General features: G+C 40.5%; 1 protein-coding gene across 1 annotated transcript in view; it reads left to right on the top strand.

Annotated features, from left to right (window-relative positions):
- The first annotated feature begins 9444 nt into the window (after positions 1-9444).
- The window catches only part of SLC5A11 (solute carrier family 5 member 11), a 47162-nt gene continuing 29793 nt past the window's right edge, over positions 9445-26813 (top strand). The window contains exons 1-6 of the mRNA XM_072603959.1: positions 9445-9703; positions 20162-20335; positions 21252-21323; positions 22077-22181; positions 23381-23440; positions 26244-26348. Coding sequence (XP_072460060.1) covers positions 20201-20335; positions 21252-21323; positions 22077-22181; positions 23381-23440; positions 26244-26348 — 477 coding nt within the window. The 5' untranslated portion in view covers positions 9445-9703; positions 20162-20200. The remainder of the gene's footprint in view (positions 9704-20161; positions 20336-21251; positions 21324-22076; positions 22182-23380; positions 23441-26243; positions 26349-26813) is intronic.

The following is a 26813-nucleotide window of genomic DNA, read 5'->3' as shown; positions in this document are numbered from 1 at the left end:
CAGATCCAAAGATTCCAAAGGATCTTTCTTGTAAAATGATATCAACATAAACACTTATCTTATGGAATCTGTATCATTAAATCTTAGATCTTTTGCACATCATGTTGTATAGTCATGAATTAGGTCTTTTGTGTCCTTTCCTGATCCAGCCATTCCAATGAGACTCTGGACATTTGTTTCATTTGTTCCCGAAAGCCCATGAGGATACAGCAGTACACCTTGAACCATAACTAAAGCAAAGTAATCAAGACTTCCCAACAGGGCACAGAAATCTGGAATTTTCAGTCCTTCAGGACATTAGAAGCAACTGAGCTTAGCACCTAGAGCACAGGAATAATGAGTTAAAATTAGAAGCTACCAGATGGTATGCTGAGGACCTTACCAGTGAGTATCCCTAGCTGAATCTGCCCAAACCTCTCCAGCAGATGTTGAGGTCATTTTTCATTCTGTTTTGCCTCTGAAGTAAAAATTTTAGTTATGACACTAACTATGCCTACTTGGGCTGTGGCCATCTCTTGAGATCAGTAGATAGGCAGGAAGAGTTTACCATTAAGAATCACTGGATAATACAGTCAACTCCAAGACTTGGGTGGAAGAGCTGTAGACACATGGAAGTTTTATCCAATAACCCAGTCAGTGCCCATATCCTATTACTAGCTTTTGAGTAAACTTCAACTGCTCAGGCTATGAAAACCAACATTCCTTGCAACAGAGCCTACACAGAGTTTCCTGGGTGACAGTAGAGATGGGCAACATTAATGAAAACAATTGTGAAGCAACAGATTTGAGCAAACAAAGCCCTCTACACAAAATTTCACTTGCTTGCCTGGCTCTTAGCTGTCACTATTTTCAACAGGGAAGAGTACTTTAAATGTATGCCTTTGACATGCCCTTGATACTTTCCTTATGGGGTATGGATTAGTCTTTCCAAAATTGTTCCATTGCCAATCATTAGCAGCAACCAGATTACACCACAATCCTCTTCCCTCTCCCCTTTCTTTCTTCTCCCTTGACTTCTTCTGTTGCTTTTTCTTTTCTTTTCCTTCTCCCCCTCTCCCATCTCTCTTTTTCTTTCCATCCTTTTCTCCCTTTATCCTTCTCTCCTGCCCTCTTCATCCTACTTCCTGCTCCTCTCCTTCCTTCCCCTCTTCCTTTTATCCCTCTTCTTTCTCCTCTTTATCTTTCTCTCCCTCATCCTCCTCTTATGTTTCTTCCTCCTTTTCTCCTCTGCCCCCTTCCTTCTCCTTCCCATTTCTTTATCTTTTCATTCTTCTACCTCCTCTCTCCTCTCATTCTTCTTTTTCCTCGTTTCCTTCTTTCCTCTCCTTCCCGTGGTCCTTTTCCTTCTTTACTCTCTTCTCCTCCTTCCCTTTCCTACTATATTATTGATCCTGCCAGCAGATGGCAGCCACAATCAGATATAGACCAGGACTAAGTTCCTAGGTAACTGGAAGTCATAGGCAGAAAGAATAAGCTAAATGGAGAAGGACAGTGAAGGAGTTTGGGGGTGGAGGTGTGTGTGTTCATCGTTCATTGCCAAAGAAGACCATGCCATCAGAGAAATAATGACGACTTGCACTTGACTTTGTTTTGAGAGATGGAGGGCTGTGCAGGTCACCAGCCTCACTTCTCCTCCAGAGCTGAATCCAGTGACCAGATATTCATCAGGATGACCGGAGATGACCCGGATAAGGCAATTGGGGTTAAGTGACTTGCCCAAGTTCACACAGCTAGTGAGTGTCAAGTGTCTGAGGTGAGATTTGAACTCAGGTCCTCCTGACTCCTGCACTGGTGCTCTACCCACTGCACCACCTAGCTGCCTGAGAGTGGAGGTGAATGGCCCTGGAAGGACATCGCTCTCTCATTTCTGTAATGTGCTAGTTAGTCTACTTATACCCTGCAGGATTCCCAATGGTCTGAGAACAGTCTCAGTGGTAGCAAATCATGGCTCAAAGGTCGTTTTCCAATCCATCCTTGCTGATGTTGCTTGGGTGTTGGCTTCGAGCAGTATGCCTAGAAAAAGGGACAGAAGGTAGAGCTAGTGCCCAGACTGAAGACAGCTCAAGGTAGACCCACCTGACCAGTTAGAGTATAGTATAATGAAAATAGTATGAGCTTCCGAATCAGAAGAGACAGTTGTCTAAATGATGCCAAGATGGCCCACAGCTAGGTGGCCCAGTAGAAAGATGACCCAGACTGGAGTCAGGAAGACTTGAGTTCAAATGTGACCTCACGCACTTAACTCTGGGCAAGCCATTTAACTCTGTTAACCTCAGTTTGCTCATCTATAAAATAAACTGGAGAAGGAAATGACAAACTATTGCAGTATCTTTGCCAAGAAAACCCCAAATGGACTCATGAGGAATAGGACATGACTGAACAATTCCAAGACTCAGATTTGAAATTGAAAGACAGTAGAGGAGATGTACAACCAAGGGGTTATTAGGTCTCCTGGGCACCCCAGGGCTTCTCTCATCGTCCTCATGTTAAAGCCAGTTAGAAAACTATTCATAGTTGATAGAATATCAAATTCTCTAACTAAAGTGGGTAACCAACCCTGATGCACTGGTAACTGCCAAAAAACCCCCAAAACAATCAACTATAGATTTACTCTTTCTTTAAAGAGTTCAGTGTCTGGCTCATGTCTTTTCACGCCAACTCCTGCCCTCATATTAAGTGACTTCAACATACATCAGTGCCCATTTTCTCAGTCTCCTCAGTTCTCATAAGGACTCTGCTTTCACTCCCTAGACTTTGTGAACCATGTCTTTGCTGCCTTCTTGTTCTTGAACTTCCCTCAACACCTGGACCTTTCTCACCTTCAAACATTGCTAGGCCTCAATGACCCTCTTCTCGCACTGGTGAATTCCTCCCAAGGGACAGGATCCAGGCCAGCCACATTTTATTGCTCTCCCAGCTCTGCTTCTGACCATGGAGATTTCTCCAACACATCCCCACTGCACACTCCACCGAGCCCCTCCCAGTGTGTTATCTCCCCCCTTCTCCATTAGAATATAAATTGCTTGCAGTGAGAGACTGTCTTTCTTTTTGATTATAATTATACCTCTGACACCCAGCAAGTGCTTAATAAATGTTGTCCAGCTGCCAAGGCAGGACTTCTTCCACTCTAACTCAGCTTCACAACAATATGACTTAACCTTGACCTTGCTATCACGTCCAAGTATATTTTACTTTTATGTTCATGAACTCTAGAATTCCTCTATCTGATAATAATCTTCAATCATTCCTTCTTTCCCTATGCTTTATGACCTCCCACCCTGGGATTCTTCATCTTTACGGTAACCTCCGTTTTCCCCCTACCCCAGTTCATTCCCAGATCATCACTCTATTCACTGGCTATACTCTCCTCCCTTTCTTATCTTGACCCTTTGAACCACAATTCTCTACTCTCAAATCCCTTATTCTCTAGCAATATCACCGATCATGCTTTGCCAAAACCTAGTTCTGCATCACTCCCACTAAATACCACCTTTGATGTTGAGCAGAACTGGAAGAAATTATGAAATTATGCTTATTGGGTCCATGACAAATTTATGTTATCATTTCCAAACTGAGGTCCCTCCACAGTAAAGCAGTCCTTCAATTCCTCCCTAATCAGTTGGCTATGGTGTTTTCCACAGTGGTTGCTCCAAATATTTTTGTGACTTGCCTGTAATGAGACAGGTAATAAATGGCAAAAATGGAAGCCAACTCAGGACTTCTAACTCCAAATCCAATTCCCTTTCCACTATATCATCCTGCAAATTTAACGACTTTTTTTTTTTAATGAAACATTACTCTGGGGAAAAAAGCAAAGAAACAAACAGGTACATTTCTAATTAATCCTTATTTCTAATCACTTAATTAAGCAGTGATTACTACTTAATCTAACTTTGATTTTCTCTTTAGGCCTAAATAGAATACCTCAATTTGCTTATCATAAATACTTTTCTAATTCAAAATAGATTCTCTAAATCTGCCCAGACAAAACTTTCTATTTTTTAACCAGAACCAAGTCATTTTGATAATCACTTCTTTGTAGTAAATTTGATATCTGGTACTGCTAAGGCCTCCTTCCTTCCTACTTGTAAAAAATTATTTCTCTTATAATTCTTGATCTTTTGCTCTTCAGGGGAATTTTATTATTTTTTTCTACTTCTATGATGTAATCTTTTGGTAGTTTGATGTATATGGCAGTGAATAGGCAAATTAATTTAGGTAATATTGTCATTATGTTGACTTGACCTATCCAGGAACAACTAACATTTCTCCAATTATTTAATTCTACTTTTGTATCCATAAAGTGTTTTATAATTGCATTCATATAGTTCTTGTGCAAATTTTGGTAGGTAGACTCCAAAGTATTTTATACATTCTATAGTTATTTTAAATAGAATTTCTCCATCTGTTTGTGCTGAGTTTTGTTAGTAATGAAAGCTATTTGCATAGTTATTAGACTTGGAGTAAAAAAGATCAGATTTCAAATCCAGTCTGGGCAAATTTCTTTATCTCTGTCTGTCTCACTTGCTTCAACTATAAAATGGGATAATAGTAGCACATACCTCCAAGGATTATTGCGAGGATAAAATTAGATAATATTTGTAAAAAGCTTTACACATCTTAAAGGTACGTAAATGTTGTTATGACTTACTGAAATGTAAATGACATATTTAGGTTTATTTTATATCCTACAACTTTGCAGAAGTTACTTTTTCCAATCAATTTTAATGCAATAACTATTTCTCCCAAAGTTCAAACTTGTAAATATGGCTCAATTAAAGTCCACATTCTTGTAAAGGGACCTTTTCCACTAAAAATCCATGTTTACCAAATTTCAAATGTATCAATATATTTTAAAATAGAAATATAATTTCTGTTTGGTGAAATGTTTTACCACAATTAGAGACTTCATTCAACAGACAGAGGGAGCTGGAAGAGGTTTTCCCCAGGAGAAACACTCACACGTGGAATTTTAAAAAGGTGGACTGGTAGAAAAACCTTTTGTTAGTTTTTGAGGTATTCAAGTCATTGGGACTCAATCTTAGTGGCATCACGCCTTCCGGTTTCTCTTTCTGCTTCTGTAGCATGGAAGCAGATCTAAGAGAAAGAGAAAACTGGAACCAGAGAGAAACCAACGCCATCCTTCTTATGAGGTCAGAGTAGTCACTCAGAAAGCTAGGCACTTACAGAAGAAATCACCCTAACTTGAATTTCAATACCATTTTATGGTTGACAAAATAGTCTCCCATTTGTTATCTCCATTTACACTGTACATAGTTGTTTCCTCCATGGTTAAAATTCCTTGAGGGTAGGGACTGATTTGTTTTACTTCGCATTCCCAGTGCTGGCACATAGTAGGTACTGCATAAAAGCTTGGTAAATGACTGACCCTCTTCCGAGTGGAATGATCCTCATTTCTCTAACACAAAAGTGCCTCTCTCACCACATTGTGAAGTAGGTGTTGTAGGTATTATTCACTCCATTTAAGATATGATAATAAGGGTTAAGAAATGGAGGAATTTTCCCTCAGTTATCAGTTAAGTACTAGATTTGAGGTTCCACCCCTTGATATCATGTCCCATATTCTTTCCAGGTGTTTGTTTTATTATTATAATTAATTATTATCATGACTCAAGCCTCCACTAACGTCCTGTTTCACGGGATGTGGAGGCAAATCAGGTTCCTGAAGGCTATGGCAGCAGAGCATAAACTTGGCCAGTTCCCACGAAGTTGGGAAGTCTTTGAATACAGGTGTGATTGCATCTGTCTGCTGAGGAGCAGCCTAGCTAAATTTGGAGATTCCTCTCCCCAAAAAGTGGGATATCAGATGATAAACTTTCAGAGTCAAGTAACTCAAAAAGATCATGGCAGCTAGGGTGGTGACACAGTGCACGGAGTGTTGGGCCTGGAGACAGGAAGACCCAAGTTCAAATCCTCCCTCAGATGCTTCCTAGCTATGTGACCCTGGGCAAGTCCCTTAATCTCTGTCTGCCTCAGTTTCCATAAGTGTAAGATGGAACTAATAATTATAATTCTCTCCAAGGTTTATTGTGAGGATCAGATGAGATATTTGTAAAGTGCTTTGCAAACTAAAGCGCCTTATATATGCTAACTACAGATATTATCTTGTTAATTTCCATGTACGGAAAGTCTGTGTTGTCATTTGTCATTGCTACAGAATATACCATCCCATCAATCTGGTATAATATATATTGCCCTATTGTTAGGCATTTGGATTTTTGCCTAAATGGGAAGCTATGTACAAATCCAGGGAGTCATAGCCCAAAGCATTTGCTAAGAGAAGGCGCTAAGAGTTTCCCTATTTGATGCTTCCAAGGGAAATACATCAAAGAACTAACAATCTAAAAAAAGGTAAAGACTAAAAAAAAAGATATAAAGTAATATCTCTATATAAAAACTTTTTTAAAAGTTTGTTCTATAATAATAATTCACATTTATACGGTACAATATAAGATCTAACATTTATATGTCTTTAAAGTTTTCAAAACACTTGACACATGTGTGCTTATTTGAGTCTCATAACCCTGTGAGGTAGAAGCTATCGTTATCACCATTTTACAGATGAGGAAAATAAGAATTAGGGTAAGTGACATGCCCAAGGTCATAGAGCTAGTAAGTATCTAAAGCCGGATTCGACCCAAGTCTTCCTGATGCCAAGTCTAGCACTCTTATCTGCAATGCCACCTAGCTGACCTGATCTACAAGGCATTTCTTTACTGTGAGGTATATCATGTAAATATTATTATCTTCTTTTTTAATCTAAGGAAACCAAAGTTCAGATGTGCCCAAGCTACACATTAATGAATAGAGGACCTAGGAATTGAACCCAGGTCTAGTAATGTAAAGAATCATTGAACTTAGAGTCCCCGGATCACAGAATCTCCAAGTGGGAAGTAACCACATCAGTTAGAATTCATAGCAGAAATAATGCAGATTTTTTTAAAAAATGAGTTTAAAATGGCATTGTAAATGAAATGAAAGTGATGGGGGGAAAAATTGGAAAAGAAACAAGTGTTATGGAGGAGAAACTTGGAAAGAGAATTAGAAATGTGGCACAAGAGTTACAAAACCTTACCCAAGTAACAGACTCCCTGAAAATGAGAATGGGCCAAACCAAAGCGAATGTCTCTTTGAGACAACGAGAAACAGTGAAATAAAGTCAAAAGATTAAAAAAGAAGAAAATAGACAGTATTTCCTACCAAAAACAACTGATCTGGAAAATGAATCAAGTAAACATCATTAAAGAATTACTGGAAGTTATGACCAAAAAAAAAAATGACCAAAAAAAAATGAGCCCAAATATCATATTTCAAGAAATCGTGAGACAGCTGATCAGTTCTCTAGAATCAGAGGGTAAAGTGAAAATAGTAGGCATTCACTGTTCATTTCCTTAATAAAATCTCTCAAAAGGAAAACTAGAAACATCAGATCAAAGAAAAAAAAAAGACTGCAAACTGTCAGAAAAAAAGTTCAAGACTTAGGATCACACAAGATTTAGCAGCGACCACTATATAGGAGCAGAGAGCACAGAATATGATATCCCAAAAAGCAAAAAATAATGATAATGGTAACTATAATAATACCAGCTAGCACTTATATAGCAATTTAAAGTTTACAAAGTGCTTTATAAATATTAACTCACTTGATCCTCATTATAATCCTTGAAGGTAGGTGCTATTATTATCCCAATTTTATAGCTGTGGAAAAAAGAGGCAGACAGATTAAATGTCTTGCCCAAGGTCACATAGCAAATGTCTGAAGCTGAAATTGAACTTGGGTTTTCCTAAATTCAGGTCCAGCTTACAGTTACAAACTTACCCAGAAAAAAACATAGTGTAATCCTACAGTGGGGAAAAAAAATGGATCTCTAACAAAATAGAAAATTTCCAATTATTCTTGATGAAATGGCTAAAGCCAGTAGAAACTTTACAATACAGATATGGTAGTAAAGAGCAACATATGAAGGTAAATATGAGTGAGGAATCAGAAAAGGCTTTATAAAGGTGAAGTGTATACATTTAATGGTAGAAGGGGAATGATACAAGCATCCTCTAAGAACTGGGTTACTATTAGTAGGAGTTATAGAGGGAATCAAATAAAATGGAGGGCCTGGGAATGGTTTTTGTTATGTTTTGATTATCTTAAAAGGAGAATAGTGTGTATATGGGGAGGGAGGGGAGGTACAAAAGGGAAGAAAAGGAGAGGAATATAGAATATATATCTCACAAAATTATGGAGATTTTGTCTACATCAATGAAGTCTACATGTCTACATGAATGAAGAAAAAAGGGAATCAGACATCATTTGAACAGCATCTTGAACTGATGCTGAATGAAATGAACACAACCAGGACAGTTTATGCTACAATAATAGCAATATCCTACAAATGAGCATCATTGGAGGATTTGTGGTCTCTGATCAACTCAATGATTAACCAAAATTCCAGAGTATGGATGCATTAGAACACCACCTACTACCCGACAGAGAGGAGATACGCAGAGTGAGACACATTTTTGGACACAGCCAATGTGAGAATATGCTTTGCTTGATGATGTATATTTATTAGAAGTGTTTTATTTTTCTTTTCCAGTGGAGGAGAGGGGAGAGTAGAAAGGAAAGAGAACAGATGCTTGTTAATAAATTTCTTTAATTAAAAAATGATATGTAGGATAATAGTGGGAGATAAAGTTGGATAGATAACATCAAATCCAATTATGCAAAGCCTAGAATGCCAGACTTACTGTGTAGGAAAGAAATGGTGGTCCTATAACTAGAATAAAAGGAAATTTGGAAGTTCCTTCCACATGAAAGGAACCTTAGAGACCAAACCCCTCTTTTTAAAGATGAAGTAACCAAGAACCAGCAAGGTTAAGTGCTTCACTCGAAGTCACACAGCTAATGAATGACAGAGCTAGAACTAAGACCCAAGACCACTGGTCTTACCACTAAGCCACAGCTGCCTTTCCAGGTGCCATAGAGCTTTTCCCTTGAGGATATGTCCAACTCCATTCAAAGGCAGGCATCTCTTCCTCCCCCACATCTGCTGCTATCTTCCCTCCCCCACACCCCTGGTCCTATCCCTGCCTGTCCCCAGTACAAGGAGGATGGGAGGGGGAAAGAACCGAGATGGGTAAACAGAAGCCATGTGCTTTTAATTCAGTCAGTTTCTCCTGTCCCAGCCTGGCAGGAAGAGAAAAGGGTCATGCCTGTAGGAGTCTGAATCCCTGAAAATATCTGGAAGAATGGGCTTCTGGGGAAGTAGAGGGGGCAATGACCCCTTCCTTCTCAGAAACCTGAGTAAACCACAAGAATGGAGGAAATGAAGTGGAGACCTCCTGAAATGATTCATGGCTTCAGGGATCAAGGTTCCTGCCATTCCCACTGGGATTCCTGGTTTGACTCCTGCCCCTTTGTGACAGTAGGATGGTATTATGTCTTTTCTAATCCCCCATACAGTGTTCAGTGGAGGCTGGAGTTTGGAGTTTGACCCGCAACATCTCAGGAGCGTGGAAGAGACAGCAGCCAGAGCTATCTACTTCCTCAGTCCCTCAAGGCTGGAGGGAAAGGAGAGAAAAACCTGCTCCCAGATCTCACCTTCCCTTGCCCATCTCCTTGCTCTCCTCAGCCTTTCTGGGGAACTGTTGACTTACCAGTCAGATCAGCTCACAGGTCCTCTGTAAGGTAAGCAATCCTCTTTTTGCCCCACTCTGTTGGGCGGTCCCAGGCTGGAACTCAGAATAAGATCAGTAGGGACTGAGGCTAAAGTTAGAATGACTCCAAGGAGAAAATATCCAATTCTACCTTGAGATCCTTTCAGAATCCCATTAACCTTGAAAGTGGAATTACTACAGTGTTACCTGAAATAGGAATTACTGTAGTATTCCTTCCTCACTTTTTCCAGATTGGAAATCTTTTAAATATATAGAAAGAATCTCTCTCCGAAGGGTGATCTTTGCGTAATTAGCAGGGAATTAGAAGTGTACTGCAAATAATTCTTCAAAATCCACCGTAAAAATTCATTTCTTCAGGGCTTAAGGACACTGGACGGTAACTAAAATGATCAGGGTTTAAATGGCCCTGTCACTAAATAGTTGTATCATCTTGACATGTCCTTTTCCCTCTCTGGGTCTCAGTTTCTTCACTGGAACAATGAAAGTTTGAACTTGATTGTGTATAACCAATTCCAGTTCTGACTGAGGCCTAAGTGTCATCCACATCTTATTCCACAATTCTGTTTAGTAGTGTGCTAGTAAATGTTTAACAATTGACTTCAAAATGCTGTTAACTTTAACCTGCATGATTAACATTTCCTCACCATCGCTTTTTTAAGTGCTAGATAACCAGTAAAGCAATAAATCAAGCCGTTTGTAGGATTTGTTGGTTTCTTACGTATAAATGTTCATGCTGAAAATTTAGCAGTCAGCCGCTTTGAGTTGGCACCTCTGCTTCTGTTCCTAAGGAACTGGTCAGATTCTAGCCCTAGGAATTTGTACTGATAAGGGCCTGGCTTGACCAATGGGGCAGTCACTTTACTCTTCCCAAAAGTCCTACCAACACCTGTGGGTAAAAGGCAGCTCTCAAATTTAATCCTCTTGAAGCTCTAGGAACTTAGGTGATCATTGGTCCTCTCCTGTTGACCCTTTCCCTCCACGAACTTCAGATGGATGTTGAATTCAACCTTGGTATGGTTGGTTAACCTTACAAGGTTAGGTTAGACTAGGTTGGAGCTTCTCTCAAGCTGGAGTGCTTGAAGACTGTCCATGCCACCTCCTAACCCGTGAAGAAACATTGGAGAAGAGATGGTCCTGGCCAAACATTCCATCATTTAGTCACCAACAACCTCCTTCCGGCAAGACGGTCACATGAACACACTGTGTAATCGAGGCATGTTACTCCCTCTCTAGAGTACTCATTTTTTTTTTTACCTAGAAAATCAGGTGGCTGGGCTAGAAAGGTTCAAAGATCCTCTCTAGCCCTGCACTCTCTGACTGTCCAGGTCTCTGAAATTCTACTACTAGAAATGCTTTTCTTTGGCTGTTTAAGATTTTCTTAACTTCTAGAACCCTCTTTTAAAACGCAAGTACTTGGGGCAGTGAGGTAGCACAGTGGATAGAGCACTGCCTCTGAAGTCTGGCAGACCTGAATTCAGTTTCATTTTCAGACACTTGACACTTATCAATTGTGTGACCCTGGGCAAGTCACTTAACCCCAACTGCCTAAAAAAAAACCACCAGAATAAAAATAAAATGCAAATACTTAAAGAAAGGGACTAGCTAGGGCCTTATTGGCTAGTGAATAGTAGGCTGACAGCAAAGCCTTTGGAACAGGGGGGCAAGATCCTGAGGGAGTGAAGGAGGAAGATAAGAGAAAGCAGGGAGCTTGCTCTTCAGTATCCATTGACCTTCCTCTCCCTTCTTCCTCCACCCTACCTACCTTCCCCTCTTACACCTGCCCTATCCCCATTTTCATCATCTAATACAGATAAATACATATACAATGTCCTGGGCTAGGACTCCCAAGTCACGCTCAATAGAGGGTCCTGTGTTTCATTGTGAAATAGTTGGGGAAACACAGCTTCCTTTTCCATTCCATATCCCAGCAGGGTAAACCTTCAGTTGCCTGGACCCAAGCATGCCCTGTCCCCAAACACATCCCTGTCATAACCAGGAAATACTTCCAGTCTTTCCTCTGCCTTTTATAGTATGTACTCACTCCTCTTGGAGTTAAGAAACTGAATGCTCAGCCAAATAAGGCTTGATCAGGACAACTCCAAGCTAGTTTAAGCCCAAGACCTCAGAGTTCACAAGCAATAACTAATAAGCAAGTACCCCAGTGCACTGCCTGCTTGGTTGCCCTTCAAGAGTATCTGCTACACCTTCTCTTTCTGCATAGAAAGTAGGTCAAACCGGACCTGGATTCAGATCCTGACTCTGCCATTCATTACATTGGTGACCTGAAGCATGTTGCTAAATCTCCTTGGGACTCAGTTTCCTCATTTGCAGAGCCCCAACTATCTTTGCTGCTGGAGCATGAAGTGTGCCCTCAAGTCAACTTTTTAATCAATCAATCATCTTGGTAAGCATTTACTAAGCACTACCAGTCATTGGACTAAGTAACAAAAAGGTGAAACCTTAACTTTTCTCAAGAAAATTTAGCCAGCCAATTTATTTGGGGCAAAGGAAAGACTCTAGAACACCAGACCATCCATGCTGGGTGGCAAAGAGGTTCTGGGTTGGGAGGCGCTCACTTGAACTAATTACAGTTCACTAGTTGCTAAATTCAGTTGTTTTTACACTGCTGAAGTTCTACACAGGTAGTGTTGTCAACACCCTCTAAATTTTGGTGCCCAGGGAAAAGTTCCAATTGCCCTGGCCTAGTTACACTTCTACTCATTTTGTAGTTTTTGTTCTGTTTTGTTTAGCTCTGCTCATCTGTAAAATGAGGGAGTTAGAGTAATTGTGTCTAAGATCCATTCTGACTTTGACTCTGCACCTGTAATAGGGACATGTGGGCTTTGAGGCATGAACTGGTGGAGCTGTCCAATAGTAGCAAGACTATAAATGAAATTGTGACTTTCCAAGACAATTCATCAATCCACAAGCATTTATTACATACCTACTGTATGCTAAGTACTGTGCTAAATGCAGGGGCAAGGCTACAAAGACAAAAATGAAATCATTCTGGCTCTCAGAGAACTTTCATCCTCCCAGTCTTAATGTTGTTGCTGAGTCATTGTGTAACCCCATTTGGGATTTTCTTGTCGAAGATATTGGAGTGATTTGCCATTTCCTTGTTCATTTTACAAATGAAGAAAGTGAGGCAAATAAGGGTTAAGTGACTTGCCCAGGATCATACAGCTAGTAAATGTCTGAGGCTGGAGTTCAACTCAGGAAGATGAGTTTTCTTGGTTCTGAGCCCAGTGGCTCTATCCGTTGTGCCACTTAGCTGCCCGGTTTTAATGTAGAAGACACAGAAGAATCAACTTGCCCTACTCTTAGTTCATCCTTCACTCTCTTTATCACATTGAATTAATGTTCCCACAATCTTTTCTCACAAGAGAATTCCTCAAAGCAAGTACTTGGGACAGTGAGGTGGTGCAGTGGATACAGCCCTGGCTCTGGAGTCTGGTGGACCTTAGTTCCATTCGGGTTTCAGACACTTGACACCTACCAACTGTGTGACCCTGGGCAAGTCACTTAACCCCAATTGCCTAAAAAAAACAAAATAAAAATAAAATGCAAATACTTAAAGAAAGGGACTAGCTAGAGCCTTACCAGGCTGACAGCAAAACCTTTGAAATAGGGGGCAACAAAGGAAGATAAATTGGACGATACCTTCCAAAGTCCCATTTCTGCAGCAATAGGCTCACTTCCTCGCCCCCTCCCCTCACTTTCTATTTAAGATCTGTAGGAGACAAAACTCTCACCTCAAGGATGTCAGGAATGTGCCGGCAGGATTAAGTCATGGGCAATTGAGAGCTAGAAGCTATCTGTGAACTCACTTAGTCCAATCCCCTCATTTTATGGATGAGAAAACTGAGTCCCTATTACAATGAGTAACAAACAGAACCAGTGCCTAGAATCCAGTCCAGGACTTTTCCATTATGCAATTAGGCTCAGGTCCCTGAGAGGCATCCTGGAGGTTTAGGGAGTAGGGGACTGTGCCATGGTCTTCCCAATCCCCCTCTGGTGCCCAGAAAGAATTGATGAATAATTAACTTGTTTATCTGTTCCAAGCTAATTCTCCTCCAGTACCAGGAGATAAGAGGAGCCCTTCCCTTTCTTCATCTTCTACCTTCTCCCTCCCCCTTCTTATAACCTTTCTTCTCCTCCCCTTTCCTACTTTTTCTTCTTCACCCACCTCTTCCCTTTTTCCACCCTTTCTTTCTCTCCTCTCCTAGTCCTTATACCCCCCTCTTCCTTTTTTCCTCCATCACCATGCTGAGGTGCTAAGGTCTGGTCTGAGACTCTTTCAGCCCAGTTTCTGCAGCACCTTCTCCTTCTCATTGGTCCATTTGCTCCTTGTCTTCCCTTAGTAATGGTTTGACCTTCACTGGGTAAAATGGATGCATGGGCTCACTGGACTTGGTTCAGTGGCCGTGAAGGCAGGGGAGGAGGCCTGGCTGAGCCCTGAGGAGATAGAAGGATCTCTCTGTTTGATGGGCTGACAACTCATATAACTAGTAGAGACAATTCTAGGGACTCTAGCCAATCTCAGGTCTGAGGGAGAAGAATGGTTCCCTCAGGAAGTGGAAAGGAGATTAGGTATGGGTCCCTGAAGAGGGTCCCACCTGACCCAAAGAAGCTTCTCTTTCTTGATTTGCCTCCACTTTCTTTTACCCACAATTGGGATTCAGTGACTGAACTTGTGCTGAGATGCTGCTAGTGAGCTCTTAAATTTGAGATTAAGAATAGCCTCGGTTGGCCAGGAATTGGTTGCCATAATGGTTTGTCCAAGGGTCAGGGTGGGCAGAGGTGGTGGCATATGGTTGGCTCTTAGCTCCATTGAGGTCTCACTGACCCTTTCCTTGCTGGGACAAAGGAAACTTGTATCCTAGTGAGGGGGAAGAGACTGGGACAGTGGAGGAAGCTCTCAGATGCTTCTGTCTTACTCTCCTGACTCCTGAAAAACTAACAACCTTTCTTCCTTGAAATCTCAAGTTGATATTAGTCAATTCAATTCAATAAGCATTTATTTAGCACCCAAAGTACTGCACTGGAGGAGATATAGCATGTGCAAGAGAAAGTGTAGATAGTACTTTGAGGACAGAGAAGGGAAAGATCTTTATCAAATGCATGTGTGTCCTGGGAAGGTGCCTGGGAATCTGAAAAGGCTTCCTGGAGGGTGTGGTATTGGAATTTGGCTTTAAAGGAAGGATAGCAATTTAGAGGGTGAGGAGGAGAAAGGAGGACCTACTAGGCATAGACAACAGGATGAGCCAAGGAAGAGAAGCAGAGTATGTATGAAGTGAGGGGCTCAGATGATTAAAGTACAGTTTTGAGCAGAGAAGAGTGTGATCAGCTCTGGGTTAAAGGTGACTCTAGAAGCAGCGTTGAGGGCAGACTGGAAGAGAATTAAGTAGAGGCAAGTGTATTGTTTAAGAAGAAATTGCAATGGATGGGGAGTTTCCTTCTTTGCAAAGATCATAGGATCATAGATGTAGAGGCTGTTAAATTCACCCTCCTCATTTTCCAGATGAGGAAACTGAGGTACAGAGAGTTTAAGTGACTTTTCCAGGGTCATACAACTAGTAAGTGAGAGGTAGGATTCAAATCCAGGGTCCATAAACATGGCATATCCTCATTTGATGTGTTGCTTAGTTTTGCTAAGCTTCCTTTCCCCCCCTTTCTCTTTCTTTTCAAATTTTTTGCAACCAAGAACACTTATTGGGTAGGGGAAAAGGGTAGGGATATAGTTGTTGAGTCATTTCAGTTGTGTATGACTTTTCATGACCCCATTCGAGGTTTTCTTGGAGGAGATTCTGGAGTGACTTTTCATTTCCTTCTCAAGCTCATTTTGCACATGAGAAAAGTGAGGCAACCAGAGTTGAGTGACTTACCCAAGGTCATACAGCTAGTAAGAGTCTAAGGCTGCATTTGAACTCAAGAAAAGTCTTTTTTCACTCTAGGCATGGCACTCTATCCACTGCACCACTTAGCTACCTTATAGATAGAGAAGGTGTCCCAAATATCTTAATGCAGTCTTGAGCTTTAATAGCTTTAAGCTATACTAAGACTCCTGGAACATCCTGTGTGAATGAAGGGGATATAAAAACAAAATGTACAAATCAAATTTAAAATTAACAAACAAATGAAAAATCACCCAGGAAGAAGATAACAAATGCCTATAAAATGATGGTAGTGGGGATGATTACAAGACATAGCAAAGAGTCAAGTAGAGAAGAGATAGAGAAGTTGTATTGGAACGGGTATGTGTATTTAACACGTTTCTCCACAAACTCTAGTTCCTGCTTCTTGAAGCTGTGCCTTTCTCCCTTCACCAGAAAATATCAGACTTGTTGCATGGGAGTCATTTAATGGGAACAAAAATTTCCAAGTTACTGATGTGAAGCACAGAGTTGCTAATTTGCATGTGATTTACATGAAATTCAACAAGCCTTTATTAAACACTGATGAGATATGAGATATTTCCTCTAGTGCCAAGGATCCAAAGATGAACTAAGGTGTAAATCCTGCCTTAAAAGAGGTTGTATTCCCCTGTTGGGGATAGAGGTGGGATAAGACATATTCAAATAACTGTGATGTGAGGTACCATATGGTAAGGGAGAGGAGAAGTCTACACAAGTGCTCTGAAAAATTTGTGGAAGGAAAAATTGTTCCAGAATCATAGGATATGGAATTTGAAAAGTCCTTTAGAGATCATTCAACCCCTTCCTTTGTCAAAGGAGGACACTGAGGGAAAAGACTTATCCAAGGTCACACAGCTACCAAATGGCAGAGCTGGATCTTGAATTCTCAACCCTCCAGTCATTATTTACTTGTTCTTCATTTAATGTTGAAGTGTAGAGGGATTTATCTAATCTCCAGACTCCAAGAGCTTCCAGTTCTAATAACCTCCGTGAATCTTTTTGAACCTTGAAAAGGATTAGAAAGCCTTCAATGGCTGACTAAAAAGTCTGAACTTCACTCAAGTGTGACCATAAGGAATCTTTGCACAATTTTAAGTGGAGAAGAGACATGATCAGTTCTGTATTAAAGAAAGATGAGTCTAGCAACAGTTTTGAGCTCAAAATGGAAGAAAATTGAATGGAGGCAAGAATACTGGTCAGGTATCAGAATAGGGTGGTCCACCCTGGAAATACAACTAGTTTTAATCTACTAGGAGTGCCAAGCTCTTGAGCAGAGTTGCTTTGATGAGGTCTTTAAATTCCCAAGGTCTAAGTTGAAGATGGAAGATTCCACTGACCCAGAAACACTCTCATACACAAGGCTAGAGCAGGGTCAGTATGCCAAAAGACCTGAGCTGAAGTGCCACTTTTTAAGTGTGTGATTTTGGATGAGTAACACCTTTTCTGAGGCTAAATTTCCTTATCTATAAATTGGGAATGATGGGTACCAGAAATGTTAGCTGTAGCAATAAGAGAAGAAAAAGAAACTGAAGGAATTATAATAGGCAAAGAAGAAACTTAGTTATCACTCTTTGCAGATGATGTGATGGTATACTTAGAGAATCCCAGAAATTCAAGTAAAAAACTACTTGAAATAAAACAACTTTGGCAAAGTTGCAGGTTACAAAATAAAAACACACAAATCTTATGCATTTCTGTATATTACTAACAAAGCCCAACAGCAAGAGATAGAAAAAGAAATCCCATTTAAAGGTAGGGTAGACACCATAAAATATTTGGGAGTCTACCTGCCAAAACAAATCCAGGGACCATATGAACTCAATTGCAAAATACTTTTTGCACAAATAAAGTCAGATCTAAGTAAGTGGAAAAACATCAATTGCTCATGGGTATGCTGAGCCAATATAATAAAAGTGACAATTTTACCTAAATTAATTTATTTATTCAGTGCCATACCAATCAAACTATCAGATAATTATTTTCTAGAGCTAGAAAAAGTAATATCAAAATTCATCTGGAAGAATAAAAGGTCCACAATATCAAGGGAACTAAGGAAAAGAAATGCTAGGGAAGGTGGCCTAGCTCTACCAGATCTCAAATTGTATTATAAAGTAGCAATTATCAAAACCACTCTGTATTGGCTAAGAAACAGAAGGGTAGACCAGTGGAATATGGTAGGTACTCAAGACACAGTAGTCAATGAATATAGCAAAGTACCGTTTGATAAATCCAAGGACCCCAGCTTCTGGAATAAGAACTCACTGTTCGACAAAAATTACTGGGAAAACTGGATAACAGTGTGGAGGAAACTATGCATAGACGAATGCCTGACACCATATACAAGAATAAAGTCCAAATGGGTACATGATCTAGGTATAAAGATTGATACTATAAACAAATTAGTGGAGCAAAGAATAGTGTATTTATCAGATTTATGGAGAAGGGAAGAATTTTTGACTAAACAAGAGATAGAAAGCATTATAAAGTGCAAAATGGATAATTTTGATTACATTAAACTGAAAAGATTTTGCACAATCAAACCCAATGCAACAAAGATTAGGAGGGAAGAAGAAAACTGGGAAAGAATTTTTGCAACTAGTGTCTGTGATAAAGGTCTCATTTCTAAAATATAGAGAGAACTGAGTCAAATCATTCCCCAGTTGATAAATGGTCAAAGCATATGAATAGACAGTTTTCAGAGGAAGAAATTAAAGCTATCTATAGTCATACGAAAAAATGCTCAAAATCACTATTGATTAGAGAGATGCAAATCAAAACAACTCTGAGATACCACATCACACCTATCAGATTGGCTAACATGACAGAATAGGAAGATGATAAATGTTGGAGAAGACGCTGAAACACTAATTCATTATTAGTGGAACTGTGAACTGATCCAACCATTTTGGAGAGCAATTTGGAACTATGCCCAAAGGGCTAAAAAAAGTGCATACCCTTTGACACAGCAATACCGCTTCTAGGACTGTATCCCCAAGAGATCATAAAAATGGGAAAGGGTCCCACATGTACAAAAATATTTATAGCAGCTTTCTTTGTGATGCCCAAAAACTGGAAATCAAGGGGTGCCCATCAATTGGGGAATGACTGAATAAATTGTGGTATATGAATGTAATGAAATGCTGTTGTGCTATAAAAAATGAAGAAGGGGAAGACTTCAGAGAGGCCTGGAAAGACTTATATGAACTGATGCTGAGTGAAAGGAGCAGAATCAGGAGAACCTTGTACATAGCAACAACCACAGTGTGTGAGAATTTTTTCTGGTAGACTCAGTCCTTCATTGCAATGCAAGAACTTAAATCATTCCCAATGGTTTCTTAAAGCAAAATGCCTTCCACATCCAGGGAAAGACTATGGAATTCAATGACAGAATGAAGCAGACCATTTTCTTTTGTATTATGTTTTGGTTTGTTTTATAATTTCTTCCATTCATTTTAATTCTTCTATGCAACGTGACTAAGGTGAAAATGTGTTTAATAGGAATGTATATGTAGAACCTATATAAAATTGTATGCCATCTCAGGGAGGGAAGGGGGAAAGGAGGGAGGAAGGGGAAAAATCTAAGATACATGGAAGTGATTGTAGACAATGAAAACAAATAAAGTAATTAAAAAATAAAAATGGGGATGATGATAATAATTATTCTTCTAATAAATAGCTACACATTATGCAATATTTTAAGGTTTTCAAATCCCTTTACAAATATGTTACATCATTTGTTCTTTACAATAAACATTGATAATAATAATGGGGACAATATTCCCCATTTTACAGATGAGAAAACTGAGGCTAAAAGAAGTCCAGTGACTTGCCCAGGGTCACACCAGTAATGAGTACCTGAGTCAGAATTGGAACTCAGGTATTCCTGACTCCAAGTCTAGTGCTTGATCCACTGTATTTCCTATCTGCTAGTAATGTCTGTATTACCTCCCTCAATAACTCAGCAAACATTAGGCACCTACTATGGGCTAAACATAATAGTTACAAAGACAAAAATGACTTTGCTGTCAGGAAGCTTACATTTTATTGAAGAGACAACATATACCTATATAATTATAGACTAAAAGAATCCAGGATGGTCAAGGAAAGGAAAGTAATAAGGGTTGGGGGAGGGGGAAGGATCAGGAAAGGCTTCATGAAGAAGGTGATGCTTGAGCTGAGTTTCAAAGGAAGTAAAGGATTCAAAGAAGGTGGGGTAAGGAGGGATTGAATCAGAGACTGGGTACCTGCTAAAGCAAAGTCAAGGGAGGCAAGATTGAGAGTCGTGTCATGAGAATCAATTAAGATCATGTATGCAGAGTGCCTTACAAACCATAAGAGTTAGAGAAATGTCAACTATCCTTCTCCAAATTCTGAAGGTAAGTGGCCCATTCTGTTTTGCTCAGCCCCCACGTTAGGGTTGTGGGCAATGGAGTGAATGCTGTCTGAACTAGAAGAGACTGGGGGCGGGACACTTCCCTCACTATTGACCGGAACAGGGCCTGGAGCCCCTGATCCCAACTCCAGGATCTGTGACTTCCCATCTATTACAGATAGATGCAACTCTGCAGGGCGGGCAAAAGACAAGGGCCATGGAGAAAATTCAAAGTAGCTCCCTGCCTTCCCCCCATGATGACCTGGAGGCCTTTCCAAACAAGACACTGGAGACTGTGGACATTGTGGTGCTCGTCCTCTATTTTGTGTTCGTCCTAGCTGTGGGACTTTGGGTAAGACAAGGATTGTGGTTCCCTCACACCCTCGGGCTCTGCCAGTCTAGCTGACTAGAATCAGAGGGGGTCTTTGGAAGGGAAGAGAAAAATGAATGAATGAATGAAACATTCATTGTTGTTCACTATGTGCCAAGCTCTGCGCTAAGTGCTGAGGGGTACACAAACAGAAATCAAGGCAGTCCTTTTAATTGGGGAGATATGAGAGAGTTCAGCTACAGGTCAGATAGTACCCACTGGTCAGAAGGGCATAGGAACTGGACAGATGGTGAAGGATGGAAGCCCTTCCTTTTACCAGAAGGCTTGTAATTTGTGACTCCATGCCCATCCAAGTTTAGTCTAGTGCCAAGGGTAGAGAGTCCAGTGGGGCCCTATACTACTATTGGGAGAAGGTCTAATTAGAATAGAATTTTGGGTTCCCTTACTGGGTTGGAATGGGGGTCAGTATCATCCAAGAGCAGGAAGAGGAGAGGGGCATTGGTAGAAAGTTTGGGGGGCTTGTTTTGCCAGACTTTCTGTTGTCTACCAGGATGAGTGGACCCTTCCCTCACCTCCCAGCGGTTCTCTGGATGGGATCCAATAGATACCTTTAGATAGAAGGTCTGTCACTATCACTATCCCTTTTGCCCTTTACCTTGGTTTGTGTAAATTTTTATATTTCCATAACTATGTCAGAGGTTCTCTTACATCTTAAAAAGTCCTACTTAAGGGTCTAAGTCATAGATTGTGGAGAGTTTTCTGGTTGATTACACAGGCTTTAAGAGTCTTGAATCAGAGGGCATGCCTATTCCCTGGAGCCAACCTGGGCACTGGCATTCCCTGATTGCCATGTTTTGGACCACAATCACACTGACAAACACTTTCAGGTAGGAGTAGTTTCCTTTCCTAGAATGGACTTTCTTTCCCTATGTTTCAGTCTATGTGGAAGACCAAGAGAGACACTGTCCAAGGCTACTTTCTGGCTGGAGGGGACATGACATGGTGGCCGGTGAGTAAGACTGGGACCCAGCTTAGCCTTCTTAGTGGAGAAAGGGAGCTACTCCCTGGATTTGGCAGTATAGACCCCCTAGACTCAGATTGGATAGAGCTGGGCTGAGAGCATTGCATCTCCATCTCCAGTCAGGGAATGTATGTGTTGAGGTAAAAGGGGGGAGGGAGAAAATTTGTCCCTCTTCTGAGTCCAACTCCAAGGGCAGGCTGGTTCCTGCTACCATTGGGATTGGAGCCCAGGTAAATCCTGAATAATCCCAAGTAGTAGTGACTTGGTGTGAGGGTTAAAGGTGATCACTTAAGATACACTCAAAGAGCCTTCTGGAGCCCATGGATTGAGTTTTTCCCACACTGTCCTAATATATTATTGTTAGGGATTTCAGCATCAGAGTAGTTCTCATAGGTTCTTTACTCATCAATGGAGAGCAAGGGTCTTTGCCCCACTATAACTCCATGACATCCATGGCTGCTTGGGTATAAAGAGTGTTGCAGTTCCTGGAGGCTTACCTCTCTGTCTCTCTTTCCCAGTGGTGACTCTCCAGTTAGTGTTTGATGGGTAGCCTTTCCTGGGGGCCTTCTCATAATAAAGAATATAAGTCACCTCTTCTACCAGTAAAGATGGGACCAGGGCTTATAGAGAAATCCAATCGCCATTTAGAATATTCAGCTCTCTAGCCCAGGTTGAGTTATATAAGCCCTAAGGACACTAGGCTCAGCCTTTCAATAATGATATATACCTTTTCCCCTACAGGTGGGAGCTTCTCTCTTTGCCAGTAACATAGGGAGTGGGCATTTCATTGGCCTGGCTGGATCAGGAGCAGCTGTAGGGATTTCTGTAACAGCTTATGAGTTTAACGTAAGTATTTTATTCAGTCAACAAACTATTAGAATTTTTATTGATTTTGGGGGAGATGTTGTTATTTTAACATCACCTTAGTTTCCAACTATGATTCATTATCAGTCTTCCAGAGTCATGACTGGTTCTTGCCACTGATCAGAGTTCTTAAGTCTTTCAAAGTTATTTTCCTTTACAGTGTTGTGGTCATTCTATAAATTGTCCTCCTGGTTCTTCTTACTTCAGTCTTCATCAGTTCTTACAAGTCTTCCAAGGTTTTTCTGACTCCATCCTTTCTCGTAGGGAGGTTTCTTAAAGTGAGTCCATCTGTATACCTCGATCATGACCTGAATCTCATTTTGAAGGGGGAAAGAAGAGGGTTCCAGATTTCTGCCCCCAGGGTCCATCCATTCATTTATTCTTTCAACATTTTTTGTTAATGTGTAATGTGTATACATAGGACATTATGTGTCCAACTTGATGCTGAAGATACAAAGAGCTATAAGCTACTAGTGATTATGGGGACTGGTTAGTGTTTGATCTCTTTGAGCTTCCCATCTAGTAGGGAGACCTGAGACATGTGCAGGGCTAAATAATCTATAAATTAGAATGCAAGGGAGATATCACTGAAGTGAAATGAAAAGTTTGGAAAATTGGAAGATAAAGAGTAGCAAAGGATGCAGGGATTTTTTTTCTGATACATTTTGACATTAGCTAAATACCAAAGCACCTATCTTAGATATAAAGTGATATATATGTAAAGAACTTGGATACAGCTAGGCCTAGAGTCAGGGAGACCTGAGTTCAAATCCAACCTCAAACACTTACTAGTTGGAATACTCTAGACAAGTTCCTTAGCCTCTGTCTGTTTCAGTTTCTTCTACTACAAAATTTCATAGCACCTACATGCAAAGGTTGTTGTAAGAATCAAACAAGTTCATCAAATGAGATAATATTTATAAAGTGCTTAGTACAATGTCTGTCATACAGTAGGCACTTAATAAATGCTTGTTTCTTTATTCAAGCTCTACATTTCTGATCTTCTAAAGTAATTTCAAAAATGAAATTCAGAACATTCTCCTCCTTCCCCCATGTAGTTCTAGGTCCAGCCTATCACCTATTCCCAGTGCAAATTAACATCTTAGTTTGGGAGTCAGTAGCTCAGGTATGTATGTTTCTAGAAGAGTGTGGAACAAGGTTGATTGTGCTTTCCTCCACAGGGCATCTTTTCTGTGCTGATGCTGGGCTGGATTTTCCTTCCTATTTACATTGCTGGAAGGGTGAGTCTGATGGGGGTTCTGGGGGAAGTTATTAGGACCTCAGGTTAAAGTACATTGGGATAGTAACTTCCATTCATTTATATATTCATCCAACAAGAATTTATTGATCCCCTAGGGAGGAAGCTTGCTAGAGTGGGAAAAACTCAATTTAGAGAGATAGGTGGTTGTTATTCAGTTGTGTCCAACTGTTTGTGACTCCATTTAGAGTTTTCTTTGCAAAAATACTGGAGTGGTTTGCCATTTTCTTCTCCAACTCATTTTATACATGAGGAAACTGAGGCAAATAGGGTTTAGTGACTTGCCCAGGTCACATAGCAAGTAAGCATCTGAGGCCATATTTGAACTTGAGAAGATGAGTCTTCCTGACTTCAGGTCCCATACCTTGTCCACTGTACCATCTAGCTGCCCCTGAGTTCCAACTTTGGTTCTCAATATCCTTGTGAACTTGGGCATACTTCCACTCTCTAGGCCTCAGTTTCCTCATTGGCAAAATAGCTAGCCAATGACTAAGATCCCTTTCCTTTTTAAAAAGTGTTTGTTTCTTATGCTGACCTTACACCAATAAGATGAACATTTCCATACATAAAGCAGAAGTGAAAATGAGAATGAAACTTTCCATCTCTATTATATACAGCTTACTTTTCCTTTTAAGTATACGTGGGTGGGGAACCAGTCACCTCGAGGCCACATGTGGCCTCCAGGCCACAGGTTCCCAACCCTGGATAGGATAAATATGTAACTTTCAAAGTGTATCTTTCAAAGCTATCATACTTGCCTGTTTCTGTTCTCTTCTGTGCATTTCAATAAATTCTTCAGCAACTTTAATTTTTTCTTTTCTCTTTTTGATAATCCTCTCACTAATCTCCATCTATTTCTCACCTCCCCAAAATGGAAAACAAAAACAAAACCAAGGCAAAGTCCCTTTAACAAATGTACATAGTCAAGCAAGACAAATTCCCTCATTGTCTATGTCCAAAAATGTATTTATGCACATTAAGAACCTATCTTCCTTCTTCCAGAGATGAGTACAATGAGCATGTTTCATCATTGTTCCTCTGGTCCTAAGAACCCTTTCAACATGAAGCTCCATTAATCCTAAAGTTTGCATAGCATGTGGGCATCAGGGTCAGGACTCCAAGACAGGTCTATTCCTACAGATTCCAGCGTGCTTTCTATCAGCCCATATGGCCTTCCTGCTCATTGTTGTGGTGGGGAAGAGTAGTCATCAATTAGACACGCTTGGATCAGTCTCTCAAATATGCATCAATAGTATGAAACTAATGTGCTGTGAGCCTTCACAGAAATGCCTCCTTTCCTAGAAAGGGATACCAAACTAACCAGCCTTGAGCACCAGTTGCAGGTTTTGACTAGAGAAAGGTCAGTTTCTGGCCCTGTAGTTGAGGGAAACAGATAGAGAATTGGACTCTACGTGATATGGTAAGAGGCTATTGGACTGAGTAGCTAAGCGGAAGTTCATCACCAGTAGGTTGGCTCATTACCCCAAAATTGGTGAATTTGTTTGGTTGCAGCTATCAATGAAATCAATCAAATGAAATACAATCAACAAACACTTAGTAAGTACCTTCTATGTGCCAGGAACTGCACTAGGCAATGAGGGTACAAAGACAATGAATGAAACAATCCCTACGCACAAGGACCTTGCCTTCTAAGGGAAGGAAGGAGATCTCCTCAGAGTAGAGTTCCTTATCAAGGAAATCACATTTTCCCCAGTTATTGATGCATTTTATGATGATGACAGCAAGAATATAAGCATCTTCACCTCACAAATCTTCATTCACATTTTCAGTGACTGCCCCCATACTTGAACTCTCTCCCACCTCATCACCACCTCCTAGTTTCCCTTGATTCCTTGAAATCTCATCTTCTATAAGAAACCTTTCCCAATCCTCCTCAATGCTGGTACCTTCCCTCTTCGATTATCTCCAATTTATCCTGTCTAAATCTTATTTGTACAGTTGGGTTACATGTCTTCCCCATTAGGCTCATTCAGAGCAGGTTCTTTGTCTTTCTTTGTAGCCCCAGTACTTAGCATAATGCCTAGCACATAGTAGATGCATGTAAATGTTTGTTGACTTGACTTCTTTGAGGAAATTCTCTGGGATTTATTTACTAAGTCATATAGGTCATATTGGCATTGATTGAAAGAATTTCCACACTGGGAATTAGCCACACTGGTGTAATAACAAAGATCAACAATTTAGGGTGGGAAAGTGCCTTGTATTTCTTAGTCTTTCCACCCCCTTATTTATGTACAAGATTCTGATCTGAGAGACAATGTGGTATAATGGATAGTACTGGACTCAGGGAAACTTGGATTCAAATCTCACCTCAGACACTTACTAGCTATGTGATGGAGCATGTCACAGTCTCCCTACCTCAGTTTCCTCATCTGTAAAATAAGAGAATAGGATTCCATGGTCTCTAAAGTTCCCTTAAGCTCTAAATTTACAACCCTTTTTTAAAAGTACCAGTTAGGGGACCCACCTCCTCCCTCATTTCTCCCTAAATATTTTACCCCACGGCCTGGTCAAGCATGAGATACAACTAGTAGGGGCTACTTTGTTCCTCTGATTTTTCCCATTTCCTCACTTATCTGTTCTATAGCAGTAGGGAAACTACTACTGTCTTTCTGAGATCTTGGGAGACCAGCATTCTATGCTTTGGAGCAAGAGAGCTCTTCTGGGAGTGTGGACCCTCACTTTAGTGAGTTACACGTTAGCTTTTATATTGCCAAAGAACCATGGAGCATATAATACCAGATCTATCTTCCCTCCTCTCCCAGGTCACCACTATGCCTGAGTACTTACGAAAGAGATTTGGAGGCAAACGGATTCCCTTGTTCTTGGCTATTCTCTATTTGTTCATCTACATTTTCACCAAAATCTCGGTAAGAACACAAAGAACCTTTTCCTAAAGCCTTTCCTTATCAGTCATTTTTACAAGAACAAGGACCAAGTCACTGTCAAAGACCACGTGTGGATCATTTACAACTAGTGCAGGGGAATACATGATCACTAGATTAAAGTTCAAGTTCAATCACTCCTCCTCTCCTTGGAGAGCAGTAACCTCTCTATGGGCATCTCCTCTTTTCTGAGCAGTGCTCTTTCCTATTTGGGACTAGGAACTACATTTCAAAAAGGAAGAGGAAAAGGAAGGTGGGGTTGGGGACAGAGAGGTAGGGAGGAAAGGAAAAGGAAGGGAAGGAAGAAAAAGGGGAGAAAAAGGAGGAAAGAGGAATAGGGAAGATAAAGAACAGGAAGAGAGAATGGGAGAGGAAGTGGTAACAGGGATTCTTTTCTTTCCAGGAAGCAGCCCAGAGGAGCTGGACAGCTGGCTTATTCATTGGTTTAAT

Source organism: Notamacropus eugenii, chromosome 1 (assembly GCF_028372415.1).
Source record: "Notamacropus eugenii isolate mMacEug1 chromosome 1, mMacEug1.pri_v2, whole genome shotgun sequence".
Taxonomy (NCBI): domain Eukaryota; kingdom Metazoa; phylum Chordata; class Mammalia; order Diprotodontia; family Macropodidae; genus Notamacropus; species Notamacropus eugenii.
This window is presented reverse-complemented; position numbering and strand designations above follow the sequence as displayed.